At 43.9% G+C, this 14,105-nt stretch overlaps 1 protein-coding gene across 4 annotated transcripts in view; it reads left to right on the forward strand.

The window, feature by feature from the left end:
• CABIN1 (calcineurin binding protein 1) overlaps positions 1–14,105 on the forward strand; it is a 4,301,447-nt gene that overhangs the window by 1,514 nt on the left and 4,285,828 nt on the right. For all 4 annotated transcript variants that reach the window (XM_044068841.1, XM_044068840.1, XM_044068839.1 and 1 more), the window contains one exon: positions 365–457. In XM_044068841.1, coding sequence (XP_043924776.1) covers positions 365–457 — 93 coding nt within the window. The remainder of the gene's footprint in view (positions 1–364; positions 458–14,105) is intronic.

The raw sequence follows: 14,105 nt of genomic DNA on the forward strand, positions 1-14,105 counted from the left end.
ATGAATGGTTATTATCCAGCCCTTTATGGACACAGCATGCCTGTGGTGCTCCTACTGGAGACTAACTTTTTTGCTGAAGCAATGTATGGGAGCAGCTTCATAGTTATTTACTGTATTGTTAAACCATGGCATTCATTTGTATCTCTTTCCTGAGATGACTGTGATGACAGCTTTTTACTAGGGATTCTGGTAGTCGGCATTAAGAATACAGATGGCTGGGACAAGTGGAAAATGTGGCTTGTGGGAGAGATGACACTGGCTTAGACTTGAAGCTTTGGGTGAAAATCTTTATTAAGTGCATCTTGCTATTCTCTTCTATGGGTATTTTTGCTGTCACATTAACAGCCTATTTTGTATTGTTTAGATTCGGATTGCAGCTCTGAATGCTGTCTCAACAGTTGAAGATGAGCATGAAGAGACTTTTAAGAATCACAAAACTCAGACTAAGGAGGCCCAGGTAAGCACATGAGCAGGTGAGGTGTCATCTCTGGATAGGAGCTCAATGTTGGGTGGGGCTTAGTAGGGGGTGGCCTGTTGTGTCTGCCATAATAGAGATGCGGCATTAATTACTGAACATAAAAGTAGGGAAGGATTCCCCTGTCATGTGGTGGAATAGAGAACTGATAAAATTACCCAAGAAGAAAATGAAGTACTGATAAAATTACCCAAGAAGAAAATGAAGTATAATCTTCATAAGAAGTATCCCACCAGTATGAACAAAAAATGTTTAATAACTTGTGTAAACTACTTAAAAGTAAAGAGTCTGATTAAATGTCCATGTGGATCAGTGCTTTATTGTGGTTAAAAAAATACAAAAAAAAAAAACTCCATGCAGCAGCAGGTCCCACCCCTCACGGGGAATCTTGGTATTGGGTTGTAACTTATCTGTTTGTACCACGGCAGCCCCTCCCAAGGAATCCTGCCCACTAAACCACTTTAGAAAGTGCACATTAGCATTCTCTGTAGGGTCTACAGCTCTGATTTACTTGATGCACTCTGTTTCCAGCGGGATTTTTTTTGTAGCACCTAACAGACCTGGGTACCAGCTGAGAGTGTCCATGAAGGTTTTGGCAGTCCTGTGGTTACAGAAAATTCCTACATGGTCCGAGTTACCTTTGACTTTATTTCATTGAGCAGTACAGGTGGTGTTTGGTATGCCTTATGCTGGTTGTTAGGTGCATCGTAGTCTCCTATCTCTTGAAAATGTTGAGGTGCGTTTTGTGGGGTCCACCTTCCAGAGGCTGCTGTTTGGGCTCTGATGCAGCAGCCCAGCTGGAGGCGATAAAGAAAGAAATGCTTGTGGGGAGCTGTACTTTTCAGGCCCATCAGTATTCCTGACAAAGAATGCAAAAGTGCTACAACAACGGCAGGGACATAAATATGGAAAACATTTATGTTTTCTTGGGGTCAGAGGGTCATGGTTTCTTTAGAGACTGTCAGCTTTTCTGATTCTGCTGCCCAATGCCAACCACTCCCATGATCCTGTGTGGTTGGAAACAGTATCTCTTTAACAACCACTTCCAGTAGTTTAGGCCTTGCAGTTCTGTCCCTAGGTCATGTGCCAGTCTTACTGACAGTATTTATCCCTTACTTTGCATGCCCATGCTAGCATGGAAGTGTGTCTTCTCTTCAATAATATTATGTAGCCTGTCTTGGCAGACTGTCATGTTTTAGACACTGCTACTAGACTTCCTAGAAAGTAGGCAGATGGAAATGATACATAGCTATATGAAAATTGGGAAAGAATCTCCATTTGGTACCTCGGAAGAGGTCCGGATCCAGATGCAGTGCCTGAAACCTTGATCCTCAAATATTTGCCAGATCTTTACAAACCGGCTTAACTTGTACTTCAGTTAATATGCACACATCATCCTTCTCACCTCTACTATGAGGTCCTCCTGTTTATTCTCTTTTGCCAGTAAAGCAATTCCTTGAGGGAGTTTTACATTTGAGAACCTCGGAGAGAGATTATTCTGCTGTGTGGCATTGGTTAAAATTTAGAGACATTCCTTGACCCACTGCCCCGAGCCAATAGCTTCCCTTCCCACTCAGATTTCTCTTCAGAAACGGTACTTTCTTGGTGGCATTATTCTCTGCTGTAAGACACTGAGTTGCAGGACTTCATATGCAAATAAACCTTATTTCCAGAAGGACAGGTCAGTGGTTTGTTCTGTACAGGATGTTTACGTATTTAAAAAAATCACCACCATGGCTGTTTCCTAGTTGAAAGAGGAATTTTTTTTAGGGGGGTGGGCAGGCAGTCTGGTACCTAACTGTTCAGACTCCTTGTTGGGTTCAGTGGTAGTGAAATCCTTCATGGAGTGCAGAGGATGCTGGCTTCATTCTGCATGCAGTGGTCATGTTTTTATTACCAGGTAGTTGTTTGTATACAATACTATGTTAATGTTTTCTATTCTTTTGGCTATTACAAAAAAGTAACTTTGGAAAAGGAATACAAGCATTATTGGAAGGTATTGTTTTTTGCAGCTGATTTAGTTTAACAATTTTATTGAATTATTTAAAAAATAAGGCAAGCATACATTTACGTAAAAGAAAACACATTAACTTGTTTCCAGTTACGTACATTGTACATCACATCAAGATCTTTTGTAGAACTATCAGTCCAACATAAATTGTGCCATTCCTGCCTTCCCTTAAACCTCAGTCCTCCTCCAGATCATTATTGTGCATGTATTGCTTCCACAGTTTCATTCTTTTTCCAGTGTGATTTTATTTCCTTTCCTTTTAAAAGCATCTTTTTTTATATAATAATCAATACTTTCAAATACAGTTGGTTTGGACTTTGATTTCCTTTTTCTCATAATTGTTTCTTTTTTTTTTTGGCAGCCAACAGAATTACACCTAACAAGGCCTTACTATGTTGAGGAAGCTAAAAAAATCATGCCCTTACTTACAGCCATTTGTTTACCTAGTATGTCTGAAGAGTGCTTTGTAGGGAATTTTTAAAAATTTGCCAACTTGCTGCACTTCCAAAACATATATTCCCAGTTACCTTTCTCTTCTGAATCACAAGTTCAACATTTGCCATCTTCCTGAGGAAAAATTCTTTGGAGTCTGCTTGGGGTATAAAAATACCTATACAGACACTTCCAAGCAAAGATCCTAAATCTTCTGTACTTTGCTGCATACATGGGAGCCATACATATGTCCTCTCATTGTTCCTTTGTAAATTCCTTATCCAGTCTCTCTCCCCTATTGTTTCTAACCCCTTTTGATTGATTTCTGTAGTTATTGTGCAGTATTTTATATGCCGTAATAATTATCCCTTTTTTAACAGCAGCTTCTGTTAAAGCCTCAACTAAAAAATCTACCAGTGCGGGCCTTTCATTTAGGATTCCTCTATCCCTTTCTGCTTACCCTGAACTAGCTTGAGCTGTTTTTTTAACTGTTTGCTGCATTATTTTAAAATCTGCACTTAAAGTTACTTTTTAGTCGAATTTGATCGAAAGTTTGTTTGTTTGTTTAATTTAACTGTTGAGGCTGCCCACTAAAGTGTGCTAGCCTGTGTAACTGATTTATCACTGTTTCTGCATTTTCTGTGTGTTTCTATCAAAAAAAAACAAAAAAAATTATTGTTTTCCCGCCTCTCCTCGACTAGTTTAGACCAGTTTACAGGCATTGCTGTATTCTGGGCTGTGGTGTAGTTCCTGTGTTGTCCATTACCTTACTTGGATAGAAGGAAGTTTCTTTGCTCACCAGTGGGAGTGGGGAGCCTTGAGCAGCCTACCTGTCCCTGTAGGAAGTGACCTCAGCACAAGAAGCTGTAGTAATTGGTTGTTTTGCACCATTTCTAGCTCTTTTGTAGTTCCCTGTTTAAAATCCGTGTTTGCACGGTTTTGCGCGGTTGTGCGCATAGCGCAGCACCGGTTAAACAAGGTTAAATTTCTTCTGGCTCTGCCAAGTCTGCTCTTCAAATTTTCCCTTAAGGAAGCTCTACTCTTAGTATAATCAGACTACGCACTATATTATAAGCCTAGCACTTGTTCTTAATACTTCTCTACTAAGTAAGCACTCTCATACTAAGTAAAGCACTACATCTACCTACCACCCTTGTGAATATCCACTTCCGTTAAAGGTACAGCACTCCCTTATACTGTTCTAGCATGTCGAGTGGTAGATTACTGGCGTCCTCTCCAGTTCAGCTGGTCAATCTGGGTATCTTGAGACAATGCTACAATTGTCTCATGTACACAGACAACCCTCTCCTCCTCCCAACAAACACAAATACATGTGAGAGATGCAACTATATAGCCAAACTGGAGGCTGAACTCTCTCAACTCGGGGCTGGCATGACCAGACAGGAGGAGATGGTAACCACACACACAACAATCCCAGTCCCACATAGACCTACCACAACTGCAAACCAAACCCATAAAAACACAGGCATACTCGGAGGCTCTAATAAAAAAACTTACCAAAACAACAGAGGCTCCCAAAGCAGACATCCAAAAATCCACCACCTCAAAACAAAACACATGCAACACATACTTCAATAAATCAGTGTGTCAACCAATCACAGCCCTTAAGGCCAAACACCATGCCTGATATACTAGCAATAGGTGACTCTATAATCAGACACACTGATGTCCCGCTGACCAGGCTGAACAAGGAGAGGGTGACTGTGAGCTGTCTTTATCGGGAGCTAGGATCCGCCACATAACACACGCACTCAAGTCACTCCAAAGCAAGTACAAATATGACTCCGTCATTGTCCATGCTGGCGTGAATGACCTGAGACGTACCTCCCTGGACTACATGAAAAGAGACATAGAGGAGCTCTCCGATTATGTAGCCCAGGCTGGTATGATCCTGACCCTGAGCAGCATCTTGCCCTCACCAAGAATGATACCGCAATACAAAGACAAGATGATCAGCTTTAATAATTGGCTCAAGTTCTGGTGTCATTCATACTACTTTAGCAACATGAGTGTCAAGCGAAGGCTACTGTCAACCTGGGTCCCCCATCTCTGATTTTTTTTTCTGTGCTCAGTGGATTTGCCACCTATGCTTAGGGGGGTAACCTTTTTTTTTTTTCCAAAGGTATGATTTTGCATTTTTGGCGTTTAACTGGCACCATGGCTCTCTGGCACCAGTTATCCGTTTCTGGAGGCCTGTTCTGAGATATCTGTTGTGTGTGTGTACTATGGCGCCCAGTTTGTCGGTCATCACTCCTTTTTGTCAGTCCCAACCCCTCCTGTTTGTACTTCAGTCTGTGGGCACCGCCCTTGTGAAGTGGGACCCCAGTGGCCGTGCGCCCCACCCTGAATGCCGTGTCTCCTGAGGTGAGGCTAAGATTAAACAGCTGTCCTAACTGTGGGTTTAATTCCTCATTGAGTTCATAAACAGCACCGAGGACACCACCGGTCCCATCCCATGGCTGTTTTTTTTTTTGAGGGGGTGAGAGGGCAGTTGGGCGGGGGATTTTGAGGGTTTGGGGGTCCTCTGAATTAGATATATCTCCTTTGGGGGAGAGGAAAGAGGCACTGAACCTGTCAGCCAGTATGTTTGGCAATGTGTGTGGGTTCAGGTAATTTTCCACATCATTTGAACTAATTCTGAGCATATCTGGGGTTCCTCTCCTAGGTTTCTAGCAGCTAAAAGAAAAGAAGGCCTTATGATTCTCTGATTTTCTTTTGGCGATTTCAATTCAGCTTGGATGATTTTATGAGAGCTTTTAGTTTTTACTTATAATGATCAATGATTTCAAGTTCTTTTTGCTCTTTGCTTTAGTTGTGCTTAGTAGCTGTTGTTTTGTTGTAGAGTAGAGGTTTTTGCTTGTTGGGTGGCTGGGGTCTTACTTTTGGTTGGTACAGTCTTAGTTTTGTTTGGGATGGATTGATTGATGCAGTCCTGTTGTGCTGGTAGAAGGCATTTGTAAAAGGCATTTGGTTTTGAGTAATTGAGTAATGTTTTGAGGTTTACCAGCAAAGGGGACCACACTAGTTTTAACAGTGTTTTTTAGAAGTGTGATTTCACTGTTGATTTTTTTTTCACTTTTGTTTCCGGTTTCAGATGGGGATGAGGACCTCCAATTAGTTATGATCTGATCTCACCAGTGAGGTATAGGTGAATGTTGTTCGTGATTTGATTAATTGTGGTGAGTGATGTTATGAAGAGATCAGTCTCTTGTCCCGGGGATGGGATGTTGACTAGTCCATTCAGTTTGAGATATGAATGCAGAATCTTTTGGGTTGTTTGGAAGGTGTTGTTCGTTGTGTTTAGAGTAGTGTTTAGGGTAGTTGATTCTTGGTTATGGTATGATTTATATATATATATTGTTCAGCAGATGTTTTCAGGAAGGGTTCCTGGTTTGCTGAGAGTTTGAGAGGTGGCCATGTGCTTTGCCTTAGCGCCAGTCAAGCACTAGGTGAACCTTGCCTTAGTTGCATGCCACCCTATCATGTTGGATGTTTCATGAGCCTGTGTGGTGTGTGTGGGTGTGGTGGATGTGACCTCCCACCTGACTATGGTCGATATGATCATTCTAAGGGGATCCAATGTCTGTCTGCCTGGGATGACATGTTGGACAAGCCACGCTGCTTCGCAAGGGATGGCTTACACCTGTCACCACTGGGCTTCCGGATATTGGTTAAGGCTCTTGCCACCCCCATAGTGCCTTTTTTAGGCAAGGCTCAAAAGACAAACCCACCTCCTTAGAAAACAAAAATGGAAAAGAACTAAGGGTAATGCTGCTCAACGCCAGAAGTCTAAATCTCAAGATGCAGGCACTCGATGCACTCCTCAGCATGGAGAACATCAACATCTGTGCAGTAACTGAAACCTGGTTCAAGGCTGCTGAGAGCACCCCAGCGCTACCAGGCTATACCTTGTATCATGCTTTTCGGCCCCAAAACCCAGGCCGAACCACAAAGGGAGGGGGAGTGTCCATATTCATCAAGGACACACACACCTCCAGGTTAGTAGCAACACATGAAGCATCAGAGACCATACAGGTGCAACTAACCATAGGCAAAACTGCTATACAACTGGTAGCATGTTACAGACCACCCTCCCAATCTCAGGAACCCCACTCAGCCTTCCTGAAGACATTGGAGGATATGAATGTATCACAAAATACCATCGTACTGGGAGACTTCAACTACCCAAACATAGATTGGGTACATTATTCTAGCCCTAATACCCTAGCCCAAAGGTTCCTGGAATTCATAAATTCAAATGCACTGGAACAACTAGTCACCTCTCCCACTAGGGGAGATAATATACTAGACCTGATCATCACAAACATGGGGACAAAATGCACCACACCGGAAGTATACCTCTCACTAGTGAGATCTGACCACAAACTAATCACCCTGGATATACATATCCCACCTCCACCCCCAGCACAAAAGACCACAGTGAAAAACTTCTCAAAAGCAGACTTCACTCTTCTTAAGACTGAGATGGTATCCTTTTAAGCCCACTGTGCCAGTGGATACCACATCCCACAATGCCGAATCCTTCACAAATGCTTTCTATGGACATCTCCAAGAATGCATGGATCATGCAATCCCAAATAAATCCAAGTCCCTCTCCACCAAAGGCAAGCGTCCTGTCTGGTGGACCTCAGCCATTAACAAATTGTATAACAAAAGAAGGAAGCTACTGCACGTCAGAGCAAAATCCCATGAAGGGAAGACATCTCTGATCAACATTAGCAGAAAACTACATTCTCTCATAAAACATCCAAGGCCAACTTTGAGAGAAAAATCGCTAAGGACACTAAAGATAACCACAAAGCCTTCTTCAGCTATGTTAGAAACCTGGGCGGAAACCCTCAGATATGCTCAGAGTTAGTTCACAACAACAAAAAATACACTGAACCCACAGATATTGCCAACATTCTGGCTGACAGGTTCAGTGCAAATTTCTCCCCTCCCTCACCCCCAAAAGAAGAAATACTTATCCCAGCTGAATGTAATCTCCCTGTCATCTCAGATGTCCAAGTGAGAACCGCCCTAAACAAAGCTAAAAACACAGCATCAATGGGACCTGACGGTATCCCAGGTTGCATGTTACGTGAACTCAGAGGAGCTAAACCCACACATAAAAATGCTATTTAACCTTAGCCTTACTTCAGGATATGTACCTGAACACTGGCGTACAGCAACAGTGGTCCCATTCCACAAAGGGGGTACCTCTACAGACCCTGGGAACTACCGCCCCATAAGCTTAACCAGCCTGGTCTGCAAAGCTATGGAAAGAATCATTATGGAACTCATAAACAGAGACATAGGGGACCTACAGACACTTGACCCCACCCAGTTCGGCTTTGTAAAGGGCAGATCCTGCCTTTTGAACCTGGTTGACTTTTTCAAAACAGTCACTAGAGCCATTGATGAGGGCAAAGCAGTCCATACAGCCTACCTGGACTTGGCTAAGGCCTTACAATACCCAACTCAGGCATCATAGATAAGCTCAACAGCTTAAACGTAAACCCTTATGTTACTAGATGGGTTGCAAACTGGCTGAAGGACAGAACCCATAAAGTTAAAATCGCTGGAGCAATGTCAGACTCAAAGCCAGTCACAAGTGGTGTCCCACAGGGATCTGTCTTGGGACCCCTCTTGTTCGGCATTTATTTCTCAGATGTTAAAGCAAACATGGGAGGGTTGTGGCTGACAAAGTTCGCAGATGACTGCAAACTAGGCGCCATAGTCGATACACCAGCAGACACATACATCCTACAAAAAGGCCTCACAGAAACGGACAACTGGTGCCGGAGTCACGGCCTTAAACTAAATGCCAAAAAATGTATAGTCATCACCTTTGGGAAAAACAAAGTACCCACAAATTATCACATAGACAGCAACCCACTGAGTACGGAAAAAGTAATCTGAGACCTAGGGACCCAAGTCGACAGCGACCTCTCATTTGACACCCACGTTGCCAAAGTGGTTAGAAAAACATTCTGCCTTGCACACCTCATCATGAAGGGATTCACATCCAGATCCAAGGATGTCATTGTACCCCTATACTCCTCCCTCATCACACCCATGATTGAGTACAATGCCCCATTTGGTATGTACCTCACCCGGCATTTGCAACAGCTGGAGAGACCACAAAAGTACCTCACCAAGAGGATCAAGGGTCTCCAACATATGTCTTATTCTGCCAGACTAAAGAAACTTCAGCTCTATTCAGTAGCATACCACCTGCTCAGAGGTGATCTCTGCCTGACGTGCAAGGCCATGTCCAATCAGGATCTGATGGACATGCTCCACCTCAAAAATCCAAATCCATCAGGACCACGAGAGCTAAAGACTTAAACCTCGGCACAAGTATGAGTAGGACATGCTGTAGGGATAGATTCATAACCCAGAGGCTTCCCATGCTTTGGAACAAGATCCCAGTTTGTATTAGGCAGAGCCCCTCACTGACTCTCTTCAAGAGAAATCTTGATGAGTGGATGGGAGATCGTAAGTTTACCCCAGGGGTCACATCTGTATCACTGCTAGACAGGGGCACAGTAAACTAATTCTATTATATAAGGGGACCTTCATTGTGTCACTACTAGACAGAGGCACAATATTCTAAATTTATTCTGTACATTTTTTGTACCATTTCATGGGGTGGCAAAAGCCACATCACTATGGCTAGGCTTACAAATGCCCCAGGGCAGATAGCCTAGTACTATACTATGAAACTATCAATCTCTGGTAGGGAAAACCCTGTCTAGCTTGCAGACCAAATGTGTTCATAGGTTCATACTAGGCTATCTGCCCTAGGGCATTTATAAGCCTAGCCAGAGTATGTTTGGCTTTCGCCACCCATTTTAAATTAATTTTGCTATGCCCTTTTTCGAGGTTAGTATACTGTGCCTCTAACAGTGACACAGAAGTGATACCCAGGGTAAACCTACGATCTCCCATCCACTCATCAAGATTCCTCTTGAAGAGAGTCAGTGAGGGACTCTGCCTAACCTGGACTGGGATTTTATTCCAGAGTGAAGGGAGCCACTGGGTTATGAATCTGTCCCTCCAGCATGTCCTATTTATTTCAGTGCTGAGGTTCAAGTCTCTCGAGCGTGTAGCTCGATGGTATTTGGATTTTTTGAGGTGCAGCATGTCCCTTAATTCTGCGTTGGACATGGCTTTATACGTCAGGCACAGGTCGCCTCTGAGCAGTCGGTATGCCACTGAGTAGAGCTGGAGTTTCTTTAACCGGGCAGCATATAGCATCTGTTTGACCCCTTTGATCCTCTTGGTGAAGTACTTTTGGGGTCTTTCCAGTTGCTGCAGGTGTTTGGTAAGGTACATCCCAAAGGGGGCATTGTACTCTATTATGGGCCTGATGAGGGATGAGTAAAGAGGCACTATGACCTGATGAGTAAAGAGGCACTATGACCTCCCCTAATCTAGATGTGAATCCCTTCATGATTAGGTGGGCTATATAAAATGTTTTTCTAACCACTTTGGCCAAGTGATTGTCAAATGAGAGATTGCTATCAACTTGGGTCCCCAGGTCCCTAATTACTTCTTCTGTACTTAATGGATTACCACCTATGTGGTAATTTGTGGGCATTTTGTTTTTGCCAAAGGGGATGACTATACACTTTTTGGCGTTTAGCTTGAGGCCATGGCTCTGGCACCAGTTGTCTTTTTCTATGAGGCCCTTTTGGAGGATGCTTGTGTCGGCTGGAGAGTCGATTATGGCACCCAGTTTGCAGTCATCTGCGAACTTGGTCAGCCACAGTCCTTCTGTGTTGGCCTGTACCTCCGAGAAATATATACCGAACAAGAGAGGTCCCAGGACTGAGCCTTGTGAGACGCCACTTGTAACTGGTTTGGAGTCTGACATGGCTCCAGCAATTCTAACCATATGGGTTCTGTCCTTGAGCCAGTTTGCAACCCATCTAGTGACATAGGGGTTTATATTTAAGCTGGTGAACTTATCTATAATGCCCGAGTGGGGTATTGTATCGAAGGCGTTTGCGAGGTCCAGGTAGGCTGTGTGGACCACCTTCCCCTTGTCAATGGCCTTGGTGACTGTTTCAAAGAAGTCGACCAGGTTTAAGAGGCAGGATCTGCCCTTAACAAAGCCGAACTGGGTAGGATCCAGTGTCTGTAGGTCCCCAATATCTTTATTTATGAGGTCCATGATGATGCTTTGCAGACCAAGCTAGTCAGGCTTATGGGGCGATAGTTTCCAGGGTCCGTTGAGGCACCACCTTTGTGGAGAGGGACCACTGTTGCTGTATGCCACTCTTTGGGTACATATTCTGTAGTAAGGCTGAGATTGAACAGTAGTTTTATGTTTGGGTTTAGCTCTTCTTGGAGTTCATGTAGGACGCAGCCCGGGACACCGTCTGGTCCCATTGATGCTGTGTTTTTTGCTTTGGAGAGGGCGGCTCTTACCTGAGCATCTGAGATGTCAGGGGGGCAGCACTCTGCTGGGATAGATATTTGCCCTTTGGTGGGGAGGGAGAAGTTTGCGCTGAACCTGTCAGCTAGGAGAAGTTTGCGCTGAACCTGTCAGCTAGGATGTTGGCAATGTCTGTGGGTTCTGTGTATTTTTTGTCATTTTGGACTAATTCTGAGCATATCTGGGAATTCCCACCCAGGTTCCTAACATAACTAAAGAAAGCCTTGTGATTATCCTTAGTGTCCTATGCAATTTTTCTCTCTAAGCTGGCCTTAGACGATTTTATGAGTGCCCTTAGTTTTTTGCTAATACTGATCAGAGATGCCTTCCCTTTTTGGGATTCTCATGTAGTAGCTTCCTCCTTCTATTGTATAGTTTGTTTATGGTTGGGGTCCACCAGACAGGACGTCTGCCTTTGGAGGATTGGCTCTTGGTTTTATTTGGGATTGCATGATCCATGCATTCCTGAAGGTGTTCATAGAATGCATTTATAAAGGATTCTGTGGTCTGGGCCGTATTTTCCACAGGCCCGAGGGCTTTGAAAGAATCCACCTTGGTTTTGAGGAGTGTGAAATTTGCTTTAGAGAAGGTTTTCACTGTGGTTTTCTGGGCAGGGGTGGGGTTGGGATGTGAATATCCAGTGAGATCAGTTTATGGTATGATCTTACCAGTGAGGGATATACTTCTGGTCTGGAGCATAGAGTCCCCATGTTGGTGATCAGGTCCAGTATGTTTTCCCCTCTTGTGGGAGTGGTAACAAGTTGTTCCATAGCATTTGAGTTTATGAATTCTAGGAACCTTTGGGCTAGGGTGTTGGAGCTAGAATAATGCTCCCAGTCTATGTTTGGGTAGTTGAAGTTGCCCAATATAATGGTGTTTGGAGAGACCTTCATATTTTCCAGTGTTCTCAGGAAGGCCGAGTGGGGTTCCTGGGTTTGGGAGGGTGGTCTGTAGCAGGCTGTAAACTGGAAGGCAGTTTTACCCACTGTTAGTTGCACATGGATAGTCTCTGATGCTTCGTGCTTTGCCACCAACCTGGAGGTGTGGGTATCTTTGATGAATATCGATGCTCCCTCTCCTTTTGTGGTTCGATCCAAGTTTTGGGGCCGAAAAGCATGGTATGAGGTATAACTGGTAGTGCTGGGGTGCTCTTAGGAGCCCTGAACCAGGTTTCTGTTACTGCATAGATATCGATGTTCTCCATGCTAAGGAGAGTTTCAAGTGTGTGCATTTTGAGGTTTAGACTTCTGGCGTTGAGTAGCCTTACTCTTAGTTTCTTATCCCTTGTGAATACCTATGGAGGTGGGTTTGTCTTTTGAGCCTTGCCTAAAAAAAGGCACTATGGGGGTAGCAAGAGCCTTTGCCAATATCCGAAAGCCCAGGGGTGACAGGTGCAAGCCGTCCCTAGCGAAGCATCGTGGCTTGTCGAGCATATCATCCCAGGCTGACGGGCATTGGATCCCCTTTGAATGACACCAGTACTTAAGCCAATTGTTGAAATTGATCATCTTGTCTTCATATTGTGGCATCATTCTTGGTGAGGGTAAGATGCTACTCAAGGTCAGGGTCATACTGGCCTGGGCTACATGCTCAGAGAGCTCCTCTATGTCTCTTCATGTAGTCCAGGGAGGTACGTCTCAGGTCATTCACACCAGCATGGACAATGACTGAGTCATATTTGTACTTGCCTTGGAGTGACCTGAGTGCTTGTGTTATGTGGCGGATCCTAGCGCCCGACAGGCTGCTCACCATGACCTTCTCCTTGTTCAGCCTGGTGAGCGGGACGTCAGTGTGCCTGACGATAGTCACCTATTACAAGTGTATCAGGTGTGTTGTTTAGCCTTAAGGGCTGTGACTGCTCGGCACATTGGCTTTGTGAGATATGTGTTGCATGTGTTTTGTTTTGGGGTAGCGGTTGCTTGGGTGTCTGCTTTGGAGGTCTCTGCTGCTTAGGCAGATCTTTATTTAGAGCCTCCGAGTATGTTTTTGTGTGATTATGTGTTTGGTTTGCTGTCGTGGTAGGTCTATGTGAGACTGGAATTGTAATGAGTGTGGTTTCCTTCTCCTCCTGACTGGTTATGCCAGTACTCAGTTGAGAGAGCATAGCCTCCAGTTTGGCTATATGGTTGCATCTCTCACATGTGTTGGAATTTGTTGGGAGGAGGAGAGGGTTGTCTGTGTACATGAGGCAGTTGTAACATTGCCTCAAGATTCCCAGGTTCACCAGCTGGACCGGAGAGGAGATTGACAACTGACCTTTGGACATGCTAGAGTAATATTGGGAATTCCTTTATAATTGAAAACAAGGGCCAATGGGGAGTGAGGGTATAGTGCTTTTAATTTTTAGTGCTGACTTATATAATTGCTTTAGTGAGCAAGTGCCAGGTAACTTAAATGCAAAAACGACAAACAGTAACTTTCTTTCAAGTGAAACAAGGAAATAAGTACAGTAAGCAATGCAAATATCACTTTGGATCCACAGAAGCACTGAGAAGCCGCATTTTAGGTGGAATTAGCGTTCCAGGGAAATAACAAGCAAACAAACAACAAGCATACAAACAAAGCTAGATTCAGCAGGCCTGGATCTAGTCTATGCTACAGCAAACAAGGTGGTCTCTTCCCATTTTATCACCTTTCACTCAAGTTCCTCTTCCAGTTTTCTACAATAAATTTCAGCCCCTTCTTGCATATTTTCTGTACCCCTAATTACAGTAATCTTT

Source organism: Protopterus annectens, chromosome 4.part0, assembly GCF_019279795.1.
Source record: "Protopterus annectens isolate FY-2018-M chromosome 4.part0, PAN1.0, whole genome shotgun sequence".
Taxonomy (NCBI): Eukaryota; Metazoa; Chordata; order Ceratodontiformes; family Protopteridae; genus Protopterus; species Protopterus annectens.